This window comes from Mesoplodon mirus (assembly GCF_964341445.2).
Source record: "Mesoplodon mirus genome assembly, chromosome: 14".
Classification (NCBI taxonomy): domain Eukaryota; kingdom Metazoa; phylum Chordata; class Mammalia; order Artiodactyla; family Ziphiidae; genus Mesoplodon; species Mesoplodon mirus.
In genome coordinates this window covers 15,655,098-15,678,412 of record NC_138990.1, presented here as the reverse complement: position 1 = coordinate 15,678,412, position 23,315 = coordinate 15,655,098, and the positions used below count along the sequence as shown (strand labels likewise).

The following is a 23,315-nucleotide window of genomic DNA, read 5'->3' as shown; positions in this document are numbered from 1 at the left end:
GAATTCAGTTCCTTGTGGTTGTAGAACTGAGGTCCCCGTTTCATTGCTGGCTGTCAGCCAGAGACCTCTCTCAGTTCCCTGAGGTACCCACACTCCTTGTCACCATCTTGAAGCCGGCACTGGTGCATCACATCTCCCTCACGCTTTAGAAATCTGACCTCCTCTCCTACCACCAGTGGAGAAAACTCTGCTTTAATCATGTCATTGGGTCAGCATCCCCTGGGTAGTCTCCTTTCTGATTAACTCAGAGTCAGCTGACTAATAATCTCATTACATCTGCAAAATCCCTTTTATCAAGTAGTGCAGATCACAGGTGTGGTATCCTTCATATTCACAGTCACAGAAATTAGGGCAGGAAATTTGAGAGCCTGTTTAGGGTTCTTCCTACACAGGTGTCCTATAAAATTTTACTTATAATCATTTTTGTAGATAGTATGCAAACTTGTTACTATAAAAAAACTTTTATCTGGCAAAAAAAAAGATCTTAATAAATTTTGGATTTGAGAGAATGCATTAAGCTTTAATATATAGGCTTCCAAAATAATTAGCCAAATAGCAAATGTCAGAGGGAAGTAAATGAATGGAGCCTGATTTCATCTTCCGAGGGTTTTCACTGACACCTTTGAAGAGACATGACTAAATAACTAATTTTTAGCATATAAATTTATATCAGTTATTTCGATTTTTACATTTCTCCTTTCTAAAATCCTGGCTTCATCGTACGTTGTCATTAAGTAGCAACTTCCAGGGTAAATAATGGCATATAAGTTTGGCTTTTTCAAAATTTTAAACTATTTTGTAAACAAGGAATGGATAAGTCAGCATATTTTGATGATAAAGTTTTAATTTTCTTGTTGTACTCTTGGAAAGCATCCGTTTTCTAAAATATTTTCTAAAACAAGTTTCCCTTGAGTTATTACTTGTTTTACCTAAAAGATATTTCCACAATTTTTATAAATGTGCTGATGGTCTCAAACAGTCAAATCCCAGTCTAAGAGAGACCTAGTCCAGTACCCTCATTATATGAATGAAGAGCTGAACCCCAGAGGGCTTTGCCTGTGGCCATGCAGTTAGGGACAAGAACCAAGGTGAGGGTCTAGGTGTGCTGTTGGCCTCCCCACGGATTTGTATCATATTAAGCTACAGCATGGGTCATATACGTTACAATCCTTGTATGGAGACACACTTAGGTGTAAGTGGAGTCATCCAGCTTTCAGGCATTGCCAAAGTGTAGAGACATGTTGGGTTAAAAGGCAAAATAGTGAAGTGCAATGGAAACAGTTTAAAAGTAGTTCACAACTACACTACAGATTTTATTTTTACCTTGTTAACTTACTTTGCTAATTCAAGCAATGTTTTGTTGTTTCTAAACATCAAGCTTCACCCTTGTTAGAGACCAGGGTTTTTACTTTTATCATGTTCCTATCACAATACAAAGAAGACCAAATAAATAGCAGAGTTACAAATAGATCCTTCTTTTTTTTTTTGCGGTACGCAGGCCTCTCACCGCTGTGGCCTCTCCCATTGCGGAGCACAGGGTCCGGATGCACAGGCTCAGCGGCCATGGCTCACGGGCCCAGTGGCTCCGTGGCATGCGGGATCTTCCCAGACTGGGGCACGAACCCATGTCCCCTGCATCGTCAGGCAGACTCTCAACCACTTCACCACCAGGGAAGCCCACAAATAGATTCTTACAGGGGCTAGCCAGGTAGATGATGCAGACGAAGTGGAATGGGGGGTGACCTGGAAGAGCACATGTCCCATCCAAAGGCAACAGCCCCCACTCGGCTCCAGCCACTGGTGGCCACATGGGCATGTAAGCTCATGCACAGTTCTTCTGATTTTCCAAGAAGAGTCGGAAATAGGAATTTTTATAAGATAATATCTACTGATTTTTCAAATTAAAAATGAATTTGACTTTAGAAAGACAGATAGTGTGGACCAAAGGACACCAATTTGACATTTCTGACCTAGGCTTTCCCAGGGACTTATTTCTACAAATGAATCTTATGCAAAGAGAAGTCTTTCTGAAAAATTCTTCAAACGATAATCTCGATCAAGGGATCAATCCAAGAAGAAGATATAACAATTGTAAATATTTATGCGCCCAACATGGAGCACCTCAATACATAAGGCAAATGTTAATAGCCATAAAAGGGGAAATCGACAGTAACACAATCATAGTAGGGGACTTTAACACCCCACTTTCACCAGTGGACAGATCATCCAAAATGAAAATAAGGAAACACAAGCTTTAAATGATACATTAAACAAGATGGACTTAATTGATATTTATAGGACGTTCCATCCAAAAACAGAATACACTTTCTTCTCAAGTGCTCACGGAACATTCTCCCGTATAGATCATATCTTAGGTCACAAATCAAGCCTCAGTAAATTTAAGAAAATTGAAATCGTATCAAGTATCTTTTCCGACCACAACGCTATGAGACTAGACATCAATTACAGGAAAAAAATCTGTAAAAAATACAAACACATGGAGGCTAAACAATACATTACTAAATAACCAAGAGACCACTGAAGAAATCAAAGAGGAAATCAAAACATACCTAGTAACAAATGACAATGAAAACACGAAGGCCCAAAACCTATGGGATGCAGTAAAAACAGTTCTAAGAGGGAAGTTTAGAGCAATACAATCCTACCTCAAGAAACAGGAAACATCTCAAACAACCTAACCTTACACCTAAAGCAATTAGAGACAGAAGAACAAAAAAACCACAAAGTTAACAGAAGGAAAGAAATCATAAAGATCAGGTCAGAAATAAATTCAAAAGAAATGAAGGAAACAATAGCAAAGATCAATAAAACTAAAAGATGGGGCTTCTGTGGTGGCGCAGTGGTTGAGAGTCTGCCTGCCGATGCAGGGGACACAGGTTAGAGCCCCGGTCTGGAAAGATCCCACATGCCGCGGAGCAGCTGGGCCCGTGAGCCATGGCCGCTGAGCCTGCGCGTCCGGAGCCTGTGCTCCACAACGGGAGAGGCCACAACAGTGAGAGGCCCACATACCGCAAAACAAACAAACAAAACTAAAAGATGGTTCTCTGAGAAGATAAACAAAATTGATAAACCATTAACCAGGCTCATCAAGAAAAAAAGGGAAAAGACAATAGAATTAGAAATGAAAAGACTCAATAGAATTAGAAATGAAAAAGAAGTAACAACTGACACTGCAGAGATACAAAGGATAGTGAGAGATTACTACAAGCAACTATATGCCAATAAAATGGACAACCTGGAAGAAATGGACAAATTCTTAGAAAAGCCCAACCTTCTGAGACTGAACCAGGAAGAAATAGAAAATACAGACAGACCAATCACAAGCACTGAAATTGAAACAGTGACTAAAAATCTTCCAACAAACAAAAGCCCAAGACCAGATGGCTTCACAGGCGAGTTCTATCAAACATTTAGAGAAGAGCTAACACCTATTCTTCTCAAGCTCTTCCAAAATATAGCAGAGGGAGGAACACTCCCAGACTCATTCTGTGAGGCCACCATCACCCTGATACCTAAACCAGACAGAGATGTCACAGAAAAAAGAAAATTACAGGCCAGTATCACTGATGAACATAGATGAAAATATCCACAACAGAATACAGGTAAACAGAATCCAACAACACGTTAAAAGGATTATACACCATGATCAAGTGGAGTTTACCCCAGGAATGCAAGGATTCTTCCATGTATGCAAATCAATCAGTGTGATACACCATATTAACAAATTGAAAGAGAAAAACCATATGATCATCTCAATAGATGCAGAAAAAGCTTCCAACAAAATTCAACACCCATTTATGAAAAAAACCTTCCAGAAAGTAGGCATAGAGGGAACTTTCCTCAACATAATAAAGGCCATATATGACAAACCCACAGCCAGCATCGTCCTCAATGGTGAAAAACTGAAACCATTTCCACTAAGATCAGGAACAAGACAAGGTTGCCCACTCTCACCACTCTTATTCAACATAGTTTTGGAAGTTTTAGCCACAGCAATCAGAGAAGAAAAGGAAATAAAAGGAATCCAAATCGGAAAAGATGAAGTAAAGCTGTCACTGTTTGCAGATGACATGATACTATACATAGAGAATCCTAAAGATGCTACCAGAAAACTACTAGAGCTAATCAATGAATTTGGTAAAGTTGCAGGATACAAAATTAACGCACAGAAATCTCTTGCATTCCTATACACTCATGATGAAAAATCTGAAAGAGAAATGAAGGAAACACTCCCATTTACCATGGCAACAAAAAGAATAAAATACCTAGGAATAAATCGACCTAGGGAGACAAAAGACCTGTATGCAGAAAACTATAAGACACTGATGAAAGAAATTAAAGATGATACAAACAGATGGAGAGATATACCATGTTCCTGGATTGGAAGAATCAACATTCTGAAAATGACTATACTACCCAAAGCAATCTACAGATTCAATGCAATCCCTATCAAACTACCAATGGCATTTTTCACAGAACTAGAACAAAAAATTTCACAATTTGTATAGAAACACAAAAGACCCTGAATGGCCAAAGCAATCTTGAGAAAGAAAAACGGAGCTGGAGGAATCAGGCTCCCTGACTTCAGGCTATACTACAGAGCTACAGTCATCAAGACAGTATGGTACTGGCACAAAAACAGAAAGATAGATCAATGGAACAGGATAGAAAGCCCAGAGATAAACCCACGCACACATGGTCACCTTATCTTTGATAAAGGAGGCAAGAATATTCAGTGGAGAAAAGACAGCCTCTTCAGTAAGTGGTGCTGGGAAAACTGGACAGCGACATGAAAAATTAGAACACTCCCTAACACCATACAGAAATATAAACTCAAAATGGATTAAAGACCTAAATGGAAGGCCAGACACCATCAAACTCTTAGAGGAAAACATAGGCAGAACACTCCATGACATAATCACAGCAAGATCCTTTTTGACCCACTCCTAGAGAAATGGAAATAAAAACAAAATAAGCAAATGGGACCTAATGAAGCTTAAAAGCTTTTGCACAGCAAAGGAAACCATAAACAAGACCAAATGACAACCCTCAGAATGGGAGAAAATATTTGCAAACGAAGCAACTGACAAAGGATTAATCTCCAGAATATACAAGCAGCTCATGCAGCTCAATATCAAAAAACAAACAGCCCAATCCAAAAATGGGCAGAAGACCTAAATAGACATTTCTCCAAAGAAGATATATAGTTTGCCAATAAACACATGAAAGGATGCTCAAGATCACTAATTATTAGAGAAATGCAAATCAAAACTACAATGAGGTATCACCTCACACCAGTCAGAATGGCCATCATCAAAAGATCTACAAAGAGTAAATGCTGAAGAGGGTGTGGAGAAAAGGGAACCCTCTTTCACTGTTGGTGGGAATGTAAATTGATACAGCCACTATGGAGAACAGTATGGAGGTTCCTCAAAAAACTAAAAATAGAACTACCATACGACCCAGCAATCCCACTACTGGGCCTATACCCTGAGAAAACCATAATTCAAAAAGAATCATGTACCAAAATGTTCATTGCAGCTCTATTTACAATACTAGGGCGTGGAACCAACCTAAGTGTCCATCGACACATGAATGGATAAAGAGGATGTGGCACAGATATACAATGGACTATTACTCAGCCATAAAAAGAAAAGAAATTGAGTTATTTGTAGTGAGGTGGGTGGACCTAGAGTCTGTCATACAGAGTGAAGTATGTCAGAAAGATAAAAACAAATACCGTATGCTAACACATGTATATGAAATCTAAAAAAAAATGGTTCTGAAGAACCTATGGGCAGGAGAGGAATAAAGACGCAGACGTAGAGAATGGACTTGAGGACATGGGGAGGGAAAGGGGTAAGCTGGGATGAAGTGAGAGAGTGGCATGGACATATATACACTACCAGATGTAAAATAGATAGCTAGTGGGAAGCAGCCACATAGCACAGGGAGATCATCTCCGTGCTTTGTGACCACTTAGAGAGGTGGGATAGGGAGGGTGGGGGGGAGACGCAAGAGGGAGGAGATATGGGGATATACGTACATGTATAGCTGATGCACTTTGTTATAAAGCAGAAACTGACACACCATTGTAAAGCAATTATACTCCAATAAAGGTGTTAAGAAAAAAAAAAAGATAATCTCAATGTGTATATAGTCGAAGAAAAGTTAAAAGCCAGTCTGTGTTTTCCAGTATCAGGAGATAGAAATAAACAGTAAAATAATCTATACCTATCAAAATCTACATTTAGGTACTCTAGATTTAGCTTTAAAAGAGATAGCCAAAATCTATGCTACCTTAAGTTTTTTTTTTTTTTTCTTATTCTTCTTCTTGCTTTTCATTTTTATTCCCTACAGTAAGATACTGACTCCAGAAGCTCAAGAAGTGGAGAGGAGAGATGGAATTAACTCTTGGGAGAAGAAATAACCTTATTTCCCCTCCACTTAATTTTATGCCTATCATAAGAGCCTTTGGGGAAAAATGAAAAGAGTTTCTCATGTCCAAGAGAGCAAAACCTTTCTGTATGTTTATCCTAACTCTAATTGCCTTGTCATCTTTAGAATTCCTGGTCAGATCATATTTCTTTGAGAGTAAAACATTTCCTGTAAGTCACATAAGTTGTTGATTATTTACCAGTATCATCTCTACATTAACCAACCAGTAGGAAATACAAAATAGAACAGTTATTATTTAAAAGGCTAAGTGTTACATAACTGTATTTTAACACATACACACATACAAATAATACCCCTTACTAAGGTTTTGATTTTAAGATCACCTGGAAATCAAGAACAAGGGTAATAAAAGGAATGTGGTTGTGTGACAATTTGTTTTTCTATATATAACTCCTAATAATTGTGGTTTATAATTATCTATTGACTATAATTGTCTAATTAATTATAATTAAAATTACTAATATTAAGACTGCAGTTTAGGCCTATTCATCTTCATGGCTATACTGCATATTGGCCATAAAATATGTAATGTATGGCTTTTGACAAAAAAATACAGATTTTTTTAATACTCTATAATAGTCAAATTTTAATTACCATAGAATTGTGGAAATGGGTGCCTTATAGACATTGGTGAGCAAACAAAAAGTATTTTTTCCTTGATTCTGTAGAGCCTTTTGTTTGATTACCTTTTCAGGTAAACTGAAGATTAATTAGGATAAACTTTGTTTCAATCAGTGGCTAAAATGAAAATGTTTTTACCCATTTATTTTAGTACGCTTAATATAGTAAACAATCTCTTCTCATAGGTTGAAAGTCATTAATAAATATTAATGATTATTTTTTAATTATATGTAGAGACCTGGACATATTTTGTTCTATTTCTGATATCCATACATGTTAATGGGAATTGAACAAATGTGATATAGCAGTAGCAATGATATAGCAGGACAACCTTTCCTTATTGAGTGTTCTTGGCTCCCATGTCAAATATTAGATAACCATATATGCAGAGGTTTATTTCTAGGCTGTCTATTTGTTCCACTGGTCTACATGTTTTATTTTTATGCCAGAACCATACCGTTTTAATTTCTGTAGCTTTATAGTATGTTTTGAAAGCAGGAAGTTTGCTGCCTCCAGTTTTGTTGTTCTTATGATTGTTTTGTGTTTCTATACAAATTTTAGGTTTGTTTTATCTGTGTTAAAAATGCCACTGGGATTTTGATAAGATTGCATTGAACCTGTAGATGGGTTTGCTTAGTATGGATATTTTAAAAATATAATTCTTCTGAGCCATGAATAAAGGATATCTTTCCATTTGTCTTCTTCAACTTCTTTTATCAGGGTCTTAACAGTTTTCATTATACAGGATCTTTCGCCACCTTGGATAAATTTATTACTAAGTATTTTATTGTTTTTGATGCTATTGTGAGTAGAATCTTTTTTTTTTCAGATGTTTCATTGTTAGTGTGTAGCAACACAACTGGTTTCTGTGTGTTGATTTTATACCCTATAAGTTTACAGAATTTTTTGATTAGTTCCAACAGTTTTTTGGTTAAGTCTTCAGGATTTTCTATATATAAGATCATATCACCTGCAAATAATGACAGCTTTTCCTTTCCACTTCTGATGCCTTTTATTTCTTTGTCTTGCCTTAATTGCTTTAACTTAGACCTTCCAGTACTATGTTGAATAAGAGTGGTGAGAGTGGGCACCCTTGTCTTGTTTCTGATTTTAAAGGAAAGCTTTCAGATTTTTATCATTGAGTGTGATGTTAGCTTTGTGTGTTTGTATATGGTCTTTATTATGTTGAGGTGTGCTCCATCTATACCCAATCAGTTGAGGGTTTTTATCATGAAAAGATGCTGTATTTTGTCAAATGCTTTTTTATTGTGTTGCTGAATTCACTTTGCTAATAGTTTTTGAGGACTTTTGCATCTGTATTCATCGGGGATATTGTTTATAGTTTTCTTGTAGTGTCCTTGTCTGGCTTTGGTATCAGGGTAATGCTGACCTCATAAAATGAGTTTGGAAGTGTTCCCTTCTCTTACTTTTTGGAAGAGTTTGAGAAAGATTGACATTAATTCTTCCTTAAGTATTTGATAGAACTCACAAGTGAAGCCATCTGGTCCTGGAGTTTTCTATTTTGGGAGGTTTTTGATTACTGAGTCAATCTCCTAACACATTATTGATCTATTGAGATTTTCTATTTCTTCCTGATTCAGTCTTGGTAGGTTGTATGTTTCTAGGAATTAATCCATTTCTTTTAGGTTATCCAGCTTGTTGGCATAGAATTGCTCATACTGGTATTTTATGATCCTATGTATTTCTGTAGTATGTCTCCTCTTTCATTTCTGATTTTCTTGGAGTCTTCTTTTTTCTTGGTTAGTGTGGTTCTTGATCTGTCAATTTTGTTTATCTTTTTTAAAAACTGGCTCTTAGTTTTGTTGATTTTTTTTTCTATTGTTTTTCTGGCCTCTTACATTTTATTTCCATTTTGATTTTCATTATCTCTGTCCTGCAAACTTTGGGCTTAATTTGTTCTTTTTCTAGTTCCTTGAGGTGTGAAGTTAGAATGTTTATTTGAGATCCTTCTGTTTTCTTAAAATATGCATTTATTACTATAAACTAAGTTTATCCTTTTCAGAATGCTTTTGCATCATTCCATAGATTTTGGTATGTTTTGTTTCCCTTTTCATTTGTTCAGTGTTATTTTTTTATTTCTCTTTTGATTTCTTCTTTGACCCATTGGTTGTTCAAGAGAATGTTGTTTAATTTCCACATAATTATAGATTTTCCAGCTTTCTTCTTGTTGATTTCTAGTTTAATACCAGTGTGGTTTGAAAAAAATACTTGATATGACGTCAAACTTATTCTTCTCTATGTGCACTTGAGAAGAATATGTATTTGCTGCTATAGGATGGAATGACCTATAAATGTCTGTTAGGTCCATTTGGTCTAATGTATGGTTCAAGTCCAGTGTTTCCTTGTTGATGTTCTGTCTGGATGATCTATCCATTGCTGAAAGTGGGATATCAAAGTCCCCTACTATTATTGTATTCTTGTCTATTTCTCCCTTCAAACCTGTTGATATTTGTTAATATATTTAGGTTCTCCAATGTTAGTGCATATATATTTATAATTATTACATCTTCTTGATGAATTGACCCCTTTATTATAATGTAATGACCTTTTTGTCTCTTGTTACCATTTTTTACTTAAAGTCTATTTTGTCTAACATAAGTATAGCTAACCCCATTTTCCTTTGGTTTCCACTTGCATTGAATTTCTTTTTTTCTTCTTTTCTTTATTTATTTTTTTGGCTGTGTTGGGTCTTCATTGCCTTGCGCAAGCTTTCTCTAGTTTTGGCGAGCGGGGGCTGCTCTTTGTTGCCGTGCACGGGCTCCTCATTGCAGTGGTGACTTCTCTTGTTGCAGAGCATGGGCTCTAGGCACATGGGCTTCAGTAGTTGTGGCATGTGGGCTCAGTAGTTGTGGCTTGCGAGCTCTAGAGCACAGGCTCAGTAGTTGTGGCACACGGGCTTAGTTGCTCTGCAGCATGTGGGATCTTCCTGGACCAGGGCTCAAACCCGTGTCCCCTGCATTGGCAGGCGGATTCTTAACCACTGTGCCAGCAGGGAAGTCCTTAATTTCTTTTTCTATCCCCTCACTTTGAGCCTATGTGTTTCATTAAATCTGAAGTGAGTCTTGGAGGCAACATATAGTTGGGTCTTATTTTTTTATCCATCCAGCCTCTCTGTGCCTTTGATTGGTGAATTCAGTCCATTTACATTAGGGTAATTATTGACATGTAAGGACTTCCCAATGCCATCTCATTAATGGCTTTCTGTTTGTTTTATATTTCCATTGTTTCCTTTCCCCTCTGTTAACGCCTGCCTTTGTAAATTGGTGATTTTCCACGGTGTTATATTCTGTTTCCCCTTTCTTTACCTTCTGGGAATCTACTCTAGGTTTTTGCTTTTTGGTACCATGAGGCTTACATAAAATAGCTTTAGATAAAATGGTCCATTTTACATTGATAGCAACTTAATTTTGATGTCATGCAAAAGTTTTACCCTTTTACTCCCTCCCTTTAATGTGTTTTGGTGTCATTATTTACCTCTTTTTATATTGTGTATTCCTTAACAAATTATACTCACTGTAATTATTTTTAATAATCTTCTCCTTAAACTTTATACTGTAGGTAAGTGCTTAACACACCATCCTATTACAGAACTAAGTTTTCTGTGTCTGATTGTACATTTACCTTTACTAGAGTGTTGTATACTTTTGTATGTTTTCATGTTGCTGATTAGCATCTTTTGATTTCAGCTTGAAGAAAAATCTTTTCAGCATTTCTTGCAAGGCAGGTGTAGGGGTGATGAAATCCCTCAGTTTTTGTTTGTCTGGGAAAGTATTTCTCCTTCATATCTGAAGTATAACTTTGCTGAATAGAGTATTTTTGGCTGGCAGGTTTTTTTCAACACTTTGATTTGTCATTCCACTGTCTCCTTGCTAGTAGGGTCTCTGCTGAGAAATTGCTGATTGCCTAATGTGTTTTCTTTGTAGGTTACAATCTTTTTTTCTCTGACTGCTTTTAGAATTCTCTCTTTATCTTTGATTTTTGACACATTCATTATAATACATCTTGGTGAAAGGCTTTCTGCTTTAGATAATAGGGTAATCTGTTAGCTTTGTGAACTTGGATGTCCAAGTCTCTCCCCAGGTTTGGGAAGTGCTCAGCTATTTTTAAATAAATTTTCTGCCCCCTTTCCCTTCTCTCCTGGAGCTCTGATTATTCTGATATTTTTTGATGGAACTCCATAGATCACATAGGCTTTCTTCACTCTTTTTCATTCTTTTTTCCTTTGTTCTGTGCTGTGTTACTTCAAAATTCCTGCCCTTTAGCTCACTTATTCTGTTTTCCATTTTATCTAACCTACTGCAGATGTTCTCCATTGCATTTTTCGTTTCATTCATTGAAATCTTTAGCTCTAGAATTTCTGTTTGGTTCTTTTTTGTGATTTCTTTCTCTTTGGTAAATATCTCATTTTGATCATGTAGTTTTTTAAATTTACTTATTTTATTTATTTGTTTTTGGCTGCGTTGGGTCTTCGTTGCTGCGTGTGGGCTTTCTCTAGTTGCGGCGAGCAGGGGCTACTCCTCGTTGCCGTGCGCGGGCTTCTCATTGTGGTGGCTTCTCTCATTGCGGAGCATGGGCTCTAGGTGCGCAGGCTTCGGTAGTTGTGGCACGTGGGCTTATTAGTTGTGGCTCATGGGCTCTAGAGCACAGGCTCAGTAGTTGTGGTGCACAGGCTTAGTTGCTCCACGGCATGTGGGATCTTCCTAGACCAGGGCTTGAACCCATGTCCCCTGCATTGGCAGGTGGATTCTTAACCACTGTGCCACCACAGAAGCCTGATCATGTATGTTTTTGAGATTTTGTTGGATTATCTTTCTGAGTTTTCTTGTAGCTTGTTGAATTTCTTCAAAACAGCTATTTTGAATCTTTTATCACCTAGACCACAAAATTCTGTAACTTTGAGCTCAGTTGTTGAATTACTGTTCTTTTGGTGATGACATGTTTCTTTGATTTTTCACATTTCTTACAACTTTGTGTTGCTTTTACATTTGAAGTAGCAGTCACCTCCTTAAATCTTTACTAGTTGCCTTCAAATGGGGTGTACTGTTCATTGGTGCTGTTATGTGTCTAGGGTTTTCCAGAAGGTGGTGGTGCTATGGCTCAAGTTTGTGCTTTCTCCCTTGCCCACACATCCTGGTATGTTTTTCTGATTGCAGTCCATGTACTGGACTTGCTGTTGCTCACTTGGGAGTGCACACAAGGAGCCGTCTGCAGAGTTAGCTCTTGGGGCATTGGGGGGGCCTGCAGACCTAGTGGGGAGATCCTCCAGTGAGATACTCCAGAGACTCCTGGATGAACTTCCTGCTGAAGTCCTGAGCACAGTCAGCAGGAACTGCCTACCTTTAATGCCCTTTGATATTTTTATCTGCCTCTTTCCTGATCTCCTACCTCCCCCAGTTACGGAAGTCCCACCTCAGTACTCTGGGTGCTAGTGGAGAGAAACAGGATTCCCAGCCACGTCCTGCACAGCCGGAGGAGTTGGGCACTCACTCACTCAGGGTGCTTTCCTCCCCCCCACCCCCTCACCCCCACCCAGGAGAGCTCACCATCCCATGCAGTGTTGCCTTAGCATGGGTGGGGGAGTTGGCCCTGGGAAAATTCCTCTTACTATCTCCACTGCAACCAGACTTTTTTTTTTCCCCTCCAATGGCATGCTGGATTATCTCCTTGGGAAAGGTAGACTTCTGCAAATTATCTCTTGTCCTTCAGTATCTGCCCAGGTCAGCACTCTCCAGGTTTTTTCCCAGCTGCAGTGAGAGGGTTTGGGGCAGGTTCATTTGTCCCACGGCCTGTACAGAAGTCTGTCCGCCTGTTTCCAGATGCACAGGCGGGCAAGACAGCTCCCAGATCCCCAGGCGTATGGTGCTGGATTCCACAAGTCCCACAGAGGCACTTCTGTTTGTCGATGGATATCTAACCCGTTGTTTTAAAAGGAGGGCAAAAAGGAGGAATGTCTTACACCACCATGATGCTGACATCACTCCTCCAGTTTTAAATAGGATGGTCAGAGTAGGCTTCCTTCAGAGGGTGGCATTTGAACAGACTTGACGGAGGTAAGGGAGAAGATGTAGGGAGGGAAATGGAATATATGGAAGAAGAACATTCCAGACAGAGGGTTCAGGCAGTAAGGTCTCCAATGTGGAAACATGACTGGTGTGCAAAGAGGACAGTGTAGCTAGACCAGAGTGAGCAAGGGTGAGAGGAGAAGTAAAGGTGGGGGGTGGTGGCAAGGGACAGACTGTGAAGGGTCTTAGAAGCTGTGATGAGGATTTGGGCTCTTAGCCTGATTGAAATGGGAGGCCAGCACAGATTTCGAGCAGAGGAATGAATGCATGATAGCTTATGTTTTCTAGGGATCACTGTTGATCAGAAATAGACTGAAGAAGGGTAAGGGGAGAATCGGGGACCCTAGTTACCTTGGCTGTTGCAGGACTTCAGGGCAGGATTACTCTGAGCAGAGTGAAGAAGTGAAGAAAGCTGCATTTGGGATATATTTTCAAGATAGGAATAGGATTTTCTGAAGTGGGATCGAGAGAAAGAGAGTAGTCAAGATGGACTCCAGAGTTTTTGTCCTGAGCAACTAGGAAGACAGAGTTGCCATCAGCTGAGATGGAAAAAGCTGAGGGTGGAGTAGGTTTCGGGAGTGTGGTCAGTAGTTCAGTTTTGGACGTGTTAGATTCGGCATGTCTCCTAGACGTCCAGCTGGGGGTGCCAAGCAGGCAATGGAAGTCTGGTGTATGAGGGAAAGGACTAGACTCGAAACAGAAGTAAAGATGTGAATCCATGGACCCGGGTGAGATCACCAAGGGAGCAGAAGGCCAGGGACTCTGATCTATGGTACAAATATGTGAGACTTTGCTGCAGATAATTTAAAACTAAAGTTAGCACACCTTGTGTCGTCTTCATTACTTTTTCCTACTGTTTCTTTTTTTTTAATCAAACTAAATTTATTTTATTTAGGAAGTTTGTTGTACCAGAGGGAACAAAAGGATGAATTGTAGCAAATCTGATGAATTCTTATGGGAAGATTACATTCCTGAGCCTGAGTTTATTGTTCTGTTTCATCACTGCTTTTGTTACATTGTTAATTGTCATTTGTAAGTAGATTTTCCCTGTTATTAAAAAAAAAAGAGAAAAGAAAAGATTTGTTTTGTGTATCTCAGCATCTTCTTAAAGTATTCCAGTCTTTAAGTTATAAAAAGTTGATTGGATATTGGGAACTATCAAAGAGAACCTGTACTCGTATCCAGGCTCTTTTTTTCTCCCAGGATATAATGCTTTTAACAGCTTTCAACAAATACTGAAATCTGTTTTCAAAGAAATCTTTGTACTAATGTATGTTTGTCCATGTAATAGACTGAAGACAGCCACATCTGGCATTCTCAAAGAAGCACATAACTACTAAATGTAATGCTGCAAATCAACTTATTTCTTTTAAAACTTCACTAAATAATTCCAAGGAGTACAACAAGCTTCCTTATCATATATGTGATTTGCAGATCTTTTCTTCTAGTCTGTAGCACGTCTTTTCATCCTCTTCATAAAATCTTTCAAAGAACAGAAGTTTTTAATTTCCACGAAGTCCAGCTTATCAAATTTTTCTTTTATGGGTTATGCTTTTGGACTTGTAGCTAAGAACTGTTTGCCTAAACTGCAGTCACAAAGATTTTCTCCAATTTTTATTCCAGAAGTTTAATAGTTTCAGATTTTACATTTAGGTCTGTGATCCTTTTTGAGTTAATGTTTGTTTATGGTGTGAGATATAGATCAAGAGTTATTTTGTTTTGTTTTGCATATGTATATGCAGTCGTTACTGTACTGTTGGTTAAAAAGACTATCCTTTCTCATTGAAATACTGCTGCATTTTGTCAAAGTCAGTTGACATTGAATATGTGGGTCTGTTTTTCTGGACTTCCCATTAGTTTTCCTTTTTTAAAATGGTTTTGCTTTTTTTATTCCCTTTTCTTGCCATCTGAATTTTAGAATCAGCTTGTCACTTTCTTTTTAAAAACCCCTTGCTAAGATTTTTTTTAACATTTTTTTGAATTAATCTTAAACATATAGATAACTAAGTACAGATAATCTTGTATTCCTCACCCAGTTTCTACTAATGATAACTTCTTATATTGTATAATCATAGTATAATTATCAAAACCAGGAAATTAACATTGGTAAAGTACTGTTAACTAAAAACTTATATGAATTTTAACAGTTTTCTATCAATGTACTTTTTCTGTTCTAGGATCTTATTTCACATTGTATTTAGTTTTTCCTTAGGCTGAAATTTTTATTGTACTTACGGTGGATACATAAATCAATTGGGGGAGAATTAACATCTGAACAATATTATCTTCTGATCCATGAACACAGTACATCTCTCCATTTTTTTTAAGTCTTCTTTTATTACTTTAAGCAATGCTTTGTCATTTTCCGCTCACAGAACTTGCACATTATTAGATTTATATTTTTGTGTGTGTGTGTTATTGTGAATGATACTTTTTTAAAAATTAGAATTCCAGTGTTTATTGCTAAGATAGGGAAATACAATTGATTATTATATATTGACCTTGATTCCTGCAACTTCATTAAACTCTTATTAGCTCTTATGAGCATTTTTGAAGTTTATTTTTGGGAATTTTTATATAGGCAGCCATGTTGTCTGTGAATAAAAACAGACCTTTCTTCCTTTCTAATGTATATGCTTTCTATTTATTTTTCTTGTCTCATTGTACTGGCAAGTACTTCCAATACAATGTTGAATAGCCGTCATGAGAGAAGACATCCTTGCCTTGTTCCACATTGGGGGTGGGGGAGGGTAGCATTCAGTCATTGACCATTAAATCTGGTATCTCTAGGTCTTTTGTAGATGCTCTTTATATGGTTGAGGAAGTTCTCTTCTATTGACCTAGTTTACTGAGATTTTTAATCATGAATGGATGCTGAATTTTGTCAAATTATTTTATGCACCTACTGAAAGGATTTTTCTTCTTTAGTATGTTGATAATATCGATTACATTGGTTTGATTTTTGAATGTTGAGCTAGAATTTCATTGTCATGATAAAAACCACTTGATCATGATGTGTTATCTTTTTTATATGTTGGCTGGATTCAGTTTGCCAATACTTTGTAAATGATTGCATGTCTACATTCATGAGGCATGTTGGCTTGTAGTTTTCTTTTCTTGTCAGATCTTTGTCTGGTCTTGGTATAAAGGTAATATTAGAGTCATGAAATGAAGTGGGAAGTGTTCTCTTCTGTATGCTGAAAGTTTATGTAGATAGGTGTTATTTAATGGTTGGTATAGAACTCTACCATTCTACCAGTGAAACCTTCTGGGCTTGGGCTTTTCCTTGTGGGAAGGTTTTTTGACTACAAATTAAATTTTTTTTAATGGTTGTAAGACTGTTCTGGCAATTTTGTTTCAAATGGGCTTTAGCAGATTGTTTTTCAAAGAATGTGTCTATTTCTTTTAGCTGTTAAATTTATGGGCATAGAGTTGTTTGTAATATTCCTTTATCATCCTTTGTATGTGTAAAGGTTGTATTATGATGTCCACATTTCAGTTTCTTATATTTTCATCTTCCTCCTTTTTACTTTTGGTCATTTTGTGTAGGGTTTTATCAGTTTTATGGACCGTTTTGGTTTTACTGATTTTTCACTATTTTTCCATTTTCTATTTCATTATTTTAAGCTCTTGTCTAATATTCTTCCTTTTCCTTATTTTGGGTTTAATTTACTCTTTTTCTAGTTTCTCAAGGTGGAAACATAGATTATTGATTTGAGACATTTCTTTTCAAGATAAGTGTGTAATACTGTAATTTTCCTTCCAAGTATTGATTTACAGCAGCATAGCCTAGGGAGATCAGCTTCATGCTTTGCGATGACCTAGAGAGGTGGGATAGGGAGGGTGGGAGGGAGGCTCAAGACAGAGGAGATATGGGTATATATGTATGCATATGGCTGATTCCTTTGTTGTACAGCAGAAACTAACACAGTATTGTGAAGCAATTATACTCCAATAAAGATCAATTAAAAAAGAGTATTGCTTTAAATTTTGATATGTTGTGTTTTCATTTCCAATTGATTCAGAATAATTTATCATTTCCTTTGTGACTACTTATTTGACCAGTGGGTTATTTAGAAGTGTGTTGTTTACCAGTATCCTATTACTGATTTTTTGGCTCAAGTGTGACCTCCATCTAGCATCTATAGCTTCTAGGGATTCTAGGCACCAGAGTTCTGTAGCCCACACTCGGCATTTAGCAGTGTGTAAAAATTTTTAGCTGAATTCATTTTACTGTCTTGTACGTTAGCCTCATCTTCTTCCCATTCTCTGTCATGGGTGAGCCAGTACTCACATTCCATCTCTTCTCAAAGGTGCTTGTCTTTCCTTAAATTTAGGGCTAGTTGATACACAAACTGTGATGTGTTCAAGAAAAGTTACGATTTTGCAGATTATCCTTTTTGTTTTTGATAATGCAGGAGAAATTCCCAGCTTTTTACATCCAAAGGTAAAGACAGACATCTGAGTGCCATATATTTTAAGCTATAATTTGGGGAGCATTTTAGAGTTCTAGCCACAGAGGCAGAATGAGAGAAGTTAATGACTTTACATATTAAAATGCATTTTAAGGCTTCATTGCAGGCAGAACTGCATTTGCAGTCTCTCAAACTTCGTGAAGCAGCCCTTTTGTTTTGTTGTAATAAAATTTTAATTTGCTAACCACCAGTGACATTCTCAGTCTCTGCACAAGGTAACAGGAAGGAGTTCCTGCATGCATTATCACCACTCCCTTCTTTTTTAATGTAAGTTGCTGGCACATTTTGTGCCCTGTGTGAATGGATGACAGAGGTCAAGGGGTTGAGGCTGGGCTTATTTGTTTATTCGAATAGTACAAGTGGCTGCTCCGTAGTAGAGTAGAACATCTGTATAAGAAGCTCAGCTTCAGCTTGATCATCTGATGTTGGAAGAGCCTGTAATTAGGTACTTCATTCCAGCCTGGTTATTGTTGAATGAACAGAATTCAAGGGAACCATCTGTTGTACAGGGTTTTAGAATCATGATTGACAAAGATGTGTGACATCCAATATGAAGACATCTTTTTTTTCCCATTGCAAAATAGTTTGGCTAATTTAAAACTTAAACCTTTAGGAGGAAAAGGCTAGTTTATGCAAATGATCTAAGATGTTTTAGAAGACTTTAGCTATCTTTTTTGTTGTTGTTGGCTGCGTTGGGGCTTAGTTGCAGCATGCAGGATCTTTCGTTGAGGCACACAGGCTCTTTGTTGCAGCACGTGGGCTTCTCTCTAGTTGTGGCACACAGGCTCTAGAGCACACAGGCCCAGTAGTTGCGGTACGCGGGCTTAGTTGCCCTGCAGCATGTGGGATCTTAGTTCCCCGACCAGGGATTGAACCCGCATCCCCTGCATTGGCAGGAGGATTCTTAACCACTGGACCACAGGGAAGTCCCAAGAACTTTAGCTATCTAATTGTGGTCACCATGATCTGATTTTTTGGTTACTAATTTAACTTTATTTATTGCTTTTCTTTTTCAGAAAATTCTTCCAGGAGGAAATACATCATTTGATGTAGTTTTTCTTGCAAGAGTAGTAGGAAATGTAGAAAATACTTTATTTATTAATACATCTAATCATGGGGTATTCACTTACCAGGTAAGAATCAGAATGAAAAATTTATTTATAAAATACAGTTATCATCTTCAACCTGTCATATGACAACCTTTTGGGAACTCTTTTCAAAAATTCAGGGGATAAGGGAAAGTGTAAGAGTTTATTTAGATTCAGAGAATTTTTTTAAGCTTTTAATTTTATATTATAGTTGATTAACAGTGTTGTAATAGTTTCAGGTGTACAGCAGAGTGGCTCAGTTATACATATACGTGTATCTATTCTCTTTCAAATTCTTTTCCCATTTAGGTTGTTAGATAATACTGAGCATTTTTATACTTACAGCTGTGTTTGTGAATATCCCTGTTCACATCAGACTGTGAACAAACGCTCTTAAAGCTACAGCTAAAGTGTTACTATAAGATTGGTTGGCAAAAGAACAGGTAAAAATATTTTCACAGTGACTTTAGATTTTTTTTTTTTTTTTTTTTTTACTTTTTGCACGCTTACGAAGTGACAATAGTTTCAGGATCAAAACTTATGTGCCTGCTTTTCTTTGGTAATTATATTGTTTAAAAATTTTGATAAACTTTTCTATGTGCAATCATTGTTTGGGTTATTAAAGAAAGTGAATGTTTTGTGAATCAAGATTTCTATATATCAAGATTACTAAGAATAATTACTTATTTGACACTGTGCTACACACTTTACATGCACTTCTGCCTGCATTACAGATACTGTTATTCTCACTTTTTTAGATGAGTGAGGTGAAGTTGAGAAAGGTTAAATAATTATGCTACTAGTAAGTTACTGAGCAGGGATTCAAACCCATGTCTTTATAACTACAAAGACCATCCTCTTAAGCACTGATCTGTATTGCCCATGGAACTCAATTGTTTAAATCCTTACTTGGCTAGTGTCTTACTTTAGAGTTTTTATGCCTTTGTTTTTGAACATTTCTTCTCCACTACCCAGGACACTTCATGTATTTTGGAAACTAGTGTCAGAGTAAACATTCCATTTTAGTCAAGAATCATATCTTATGCTTATTTATGGTGAACAAGTCTTTACTGGTCGTTTGGTAGGCAGTATATACTTTTGAAGCCAGTATAAATGAATAACTTTGACATGCTGTACAGAACACTTGGCATACACTTGTTGAGTAAATGAAAAGACCACCATGAGAATAGGAAGGCCTGTGCCCTACAGTGGTGCCCCCAACTGACTTAGGTGTTTGTGACCCACGGGTGACCTGAGGGTCAGGATCAGGTGGTTCTCACGGTGAGCCTCAGTGCCAGGTGTCTTCACCTCTTCGCATCTAGTCTTTCACCACGTCTTTCTCTTAAATGTACCTCGAGTCTGTCTCCCTCTCTCCTCTTCACCCCCACTGCTCCCTCCCAGGCCATCCCCACCTCTCCCCGGACGACACACAGGAGCCTCCTGACTGCCCTTCCTCTCCTCCACAGCCCCTCCTACAGTGCATTGTTCACTCTGTAGCCAGAGTGATCTTCTCTGAGCATAAATCAGATCCAGTCAGCTCCTCACGTAGATCCTTATGTTTTCCCATTTCTCTCAGAGCAAAATGAAAGCTTCTGACCAAGGCCAACAAGGCTCTAAGGATCTGACTCCCGTGTAGCTCTCCCACCTCATCCCATTTGACCATGGTTCTCATCTTATTCTTTGTCTTCAAACAAGCCACACCCTTTCCTGCCTCCTGCCCTTTGCCTGTGTACTTCCCCGTGCGGAATACACTTTCACTGTTGGCTTGTTCTCATCTATCAGGTGACGTCAGTTCACGTCATTTCCCCATCCACCCTCTCTTAAAGAATATTCCCACCCTCACTCCAACCAGTTACTCTGTATCACATTACCCATTTTTCTAAACCTTTTTATTGTTATCTAGGCTGTCCCTACTACTAGGATGTGCGTTTCATAAGAGCAGGCACATTATCTGTCTCGTTCACTGTCGAATTGTTCAGCAGTGCCTGTGGTTGTACCTAGCACGTCATAGGCACTTAATGAATATTTGTCATTTGAATGACTGGCTCACCCTGTTTGGTCAGCCCACATTCCTATGGAGGAATGACCTGGGACTGTGCTTGGTATTTAAGAGATTGTCTGGGCCCTACATCCATCTTCTGATGGTTGGAACAGGGAAATCTTTTAATTCCCTGTTTCTTCCTTTTGTCTATCTCATGACCTCATGAAGGACTACTATCATTTTCATTTCTAATGTAGAAATCATTCCAAATGTATATATATGTGCATTTATATATATATATATATATAAAAGAATATATATATATTCTTGATGTATATCAAGAATTTTATGTATATCAAATAGGTAGCCAAACAAGTATAGAAACTACATGTGTGTTCCTTTTAAAGGGAGTTAAGATTTTTTCCATAAGTTAACCTCACCCGTTTTCCCTAGATCAGTCAGTTATAACTATAAAAATGTTATATAACTCTAAAAGCAACTAAAATTGCATTTTTTTTCCTCCTTGGAATCAGGTATTTGGTATTGGAGTTCCAAATCCATACCGATTGAGGCCGTTCCTTGGGGCCAGAGTCCCTGTGAATAGCAGTTTCTCACCTATAATAAACATACACAATCCTCACAGTGAGCCTTTACAGGTGAGTTTATGGTGGTGATTTTGAATGTGTTTAACTTTAGTGGAAATTAATGCTTAGCATGAAATCTCAGTTTGTTATAGTTTTCAGGACTATTTAAGGTAACGCGGTACTGAATAATAGTACTAAAGAGATATTCTTTTATTGCAGCTTGTAGTCTGAATTTGGGGTTATATCAGTCCAGTTATCGAATTTTTGGAACCATTTTTAAAATGACTATTGTTTCTCTGGTGTTAGTTTTAAGCACCTGTACATATAATTTAAGAAGAGTTTTCATCTATACAAGGCCACTGCTTTTCTTGCCTTCAGCTCCTTCTGGCCCAGTATAAATTTTTAAAACCCCTATTCGTATTTATTTCTAATAATAATAAGTTTTTGGTGATGGCAGCCTGGAAATTAAAATCCAAGGAAAGGGTAATATAGAACCATTGATGAAAAGCCAACTTATTTTTTTATTTTAAAAAATCCAGCTCCATATCTTACCCGGTGTTTTTTTTTGTTTGTTTTGTTTTTTACTTTTTGCGGTACGCGGGCATCTCACTGTTGTGGCCTCTCCCGTTGCGGGGCACAGGCTCCGGACGCGCAGGCTCAGCGGCCATGGCCCATGGGCCCAGCCGCTCCGCGGCACGTGGGATCCTCCCGGACCGGGGCACGAACCCGTGTCCCCTGCATCGGCAGGCGGACTCTCAACCACTGCGCCACCAGGGAAGCCCTTACCCGGTGTCTCAGTAGTAATTATTTTCACATTTGAAATCCCTCCTCACTCGTCCCTTGTCTCTAAGACAGTGGGCGTGACTGGCGTCGCTCCTTCAAATATTTCCTAAAATTAAAATCCCCACCCCATGCCCCCAGTGACTTCCAGCCGTGTGATATTTGCTGCCACTGTAGCTTCTAGTTTTGTTGTCTGCGTTGGAAGGAGATGTGGATGCTTTCCAGAACAGTCCTTAATGTCCACACCCAGGGCCTATAGAGTTCTTTAGGACCCCCATACTGCAGAACTTAGTGGTGGCTTGAAAATGGCAGGTGGAGGGAAAATACCATGCATTGTGGTAAGCCGCAGCGCTTTGGCAACCGAAATGGTTTTTGCCATCCTAGAACCCCCTGGTAGTAGGGCTCATAAACAGTGAAGGTGAAAACAAGAAAGAACAAGACAAGATATTCAGAGCTGGGATTATGAAATGCTTAGGAATTATATTCTAAAGTAGCAAGAAAGGTTTCACCCCCAAACTTGGCTGACACTGGGTGAGGATAGCTATGAATAAAAATACTCCACCCAAATTTTGATTACTTGTAGCTGGATATCTTGATCATAAAAGAGGAAAACGCTCTTGTCTCCTGCTTTTACAAGTGAAAAGTATTTCCTCTCCATCATCAGTCTGTCGTTTATATCCTCTTGCTACTTTGGATAATGGTGAATTTTCCCCGGTCTGGCTAACTTTTATTACAAATCTATACAGAAACGTCATAAATTCTTGCTACTTTTTTTTCTTGACTGTTTTCAGTCCAAGACATAAAAACTGTCCTCTCATTCTCTCAGAGCCTGCCGCATGAGTTGCCACACTCTTCTGTAGCAGCAGTGTCACAAAGCACCCAGGGATGCACCCTCTCTGTGGTTGCCACACCACGGACTGAGGGTCTCGCTTCCTGCTTGGAAGGATGGAGGTTACAGACTCAGCAGATGTTGGCTAATCTACAGTTTAGTAGCCTTACAGTCTGTGCCTTTGCTCCTCAGCCTTTGGAGTCATCAAGCTATAATCTAGAAAAATTATCTCTGAATTCAATAGCGATTTTTTTCTTTTGTTCATCTAGTCTTTTTCAGTTATATAACATCTCAATTCAAGATTTACCACAATGAACTTTTCATCAGCGCACAGGAGAGCAAATGGGAAGCCAAAGTTAACCTCTTAGAAGCAGTAGATTGTTTATCTGGAGTT

General features: G+C 38.1%; 1 protein-coding gene across 2 annotated transcripts in view; it reads left to right on the top strand.

Moving 5' to 3' along the window:
- The window catches only part of TMEM131 (transmembrane protein 131), a 190,923-nt gene that overhangs the window by 90,731 nt on the left and 76,877 nt on the right, over positions 1–23,315 (top strand). For both annotated transcript variants that reach the window (XM_082642292.1, XM_082642291.1), the window contains exons 6-7: positions 18,676–18,792; positions 21,262–21,384. In XM_082642292.1, the coding sequence (XP_082498418.1) occupies positions 18,676–18,792; positions 21,262–21,384 (240 nt within the window). The remainder of the gene's footprint in view (positions 1–18,675; positions 18,793–21,261; positions 21,385–23,315) is intronic.